Raw genomic sequence first — 1,513 nt, forward strand, 5'->3', positions numbered from 1 at the left:
ATTAATACTCAAACTAGTTCTCAAAAGAGTAACGTTACATTGATAAATACACTCAGTTTAGATAGACTAAAATATTCATCTGAAGTAGCATTTAATCTTGAGGAGCCTTCACGAGAGCTGAGGAAAGCTTTGGTTTCTTTTGTCTATTGTTAAAGTGAAGTCCAGTCTAGCGAGGAAGAAAGTTTAAAGACTAGTCTAAGCTGCTAGCGCCTCTGGCGGCTCCGCCGGGAACTGCAGCCGTTTAACTCTTTCCTCGCCTGCTGTTTGTGTCCTATCAGTGGAAGATGGCGACCAGAGTCCTTCAGAGCTCTCTCTCCGGCCTCTATCGGGCTGCACACACGGGCCTGGCGAAAGGACGCGCTTCCGCTGTTATCAGGTTTGATCTCAGGTAAATTACCCGTCATAAACGCGCGAGCTTTGTGCTTCGGCGGAACTCTCAGATCTGTATGAGTCGCATTAGTTAAAGACGTGATTACTGCGGCTACAGCTCACAGATAAACACCGACTCTTTCCTAATGCAGTGACTGAAGAGTGTTTGCGCGAGTAATGTTGCTCTGTGAGTCACAGAGGAGACGAGCGCGCGTGCATCTGCTGCTCAAGGTCATCTTCAGCAGAGCGCGCGCTTCTCATGTTAAAGACACTGCGAGCTGCTTAGCTTTAAGAGAAACGAAAGCCTGCGATAATGATCGAGGATCGATGCATGCAGAACTTCAGACAGGCCTCATGACCATCTGACATACTGTGAGCTGTTATCATCTGTGCACCAAGGGCAAAGCATAAACGTGGGCATGGTCTTAAAATTCAATGTAACATCCAAGTCTGTGTGTGTGTGTGTGTGTGTGTTATAATAACGCAGAAGTGATCCTGTTTCAGGGGTCTGTCAGCATCTAATAACCGGAGCCGAGAGGACAGCTGGTTCAAATCACTGTTTGTGCGGAAGGTGGACCCCAGAAAAGACGCTCACTCCCATCTGCTAGCCAAGAAAGAGGACAACAACTTGTATAAAATCCAGTGTAAGTTCTGCCCTCTGCTGTAAACGCTCTCAGCGGGAGACTTGTTCATTAACTTGCTTATTTTGCTTGTGTTGTAGTTCACAACGTGAAGCCCGAGTGCCTCGAGGCCTACAACAAACTCTGGTGAGTCTCCAGCACAAACCAACAGTGTGTCGATCACATGAAACCCGGCGTTTTTAACTTCTCCGAGTCCCGTGAGACGAGCCGTGTGTGTGCGGAGGTTCAGACCAGTGTGTGTGCTGTCAGTGATCGTGAAGCAGTGTCTCCTGATCTCACTGTAGTGTAAGAGACTGTGTTGTGTCCGCAGTGATGAGGTGCTGCCGTCCATCCACGCAGACAGCTGTTACCCGTGTGAGCTGGTGGGCACCTGGAACACCTGGTACGGGGAGCAGGACCAAGCGGGTAGGACCCCCACAGCAGTGTTCAGAGAGACCCAGAGAAACGCTTGTTAAGACCTTCATATGTCTTGAGTTACAGCTATGAACACTTTGGGGGGGGGG

General features: G+C 49.2%; 1 protein-coding gene across 2 annotated transcripts in view; it reads left to right on the forward strand.

The window, feature by feature from the left end:
• The first annotated feature begins 220 nt into the window (after nt 1-220).
• The window catches only part of LOC128029387 (protein NipSnap homolog 2), a 9,187-nt gene continuing 7,894 nt past the window's right edge, over nt 221-1,513 (forward strand). Inside the window, exons 1-4 of one of the 2 annotated variants that reach the window (XM_052617147.1) lie at nt 221-388; nt 874-1,013; nt 1,091-1,136; nt 1,321-1,415. In XM_052617147.1, the coding sequence (XP_052473107.1) occupies nt 285-388; nt 874-1,013; nt 1,091-1,136; nt 1,321-1,415 (385 nt within the window). In that variant the 5' untranslated portion in view covers nt 221-284. The remainder of the gene's footprint in view (nt 389-873; nt 1,014-1,090; nt 1,137-1,320; nt 1,416-1,513) is intronic. The other variant, XM_052617148.1, reaches the window with a different exon arrangement.

This window comes from Carassius gibelio, chromosome A15, assembly GCF_023724105.1.
Source record: "Carassius gibelio isolate Cgi1373 ecotype wild population from Czech Republic chromosome A15, carGib1.2-hapl.c, whole genome shotgun sequence".
NCBI lineage: Eukaryota > Metazoa > Chordata > Actinopteri > Cypriniformes > Cyprinidae > Carassius > Carassius gibelio.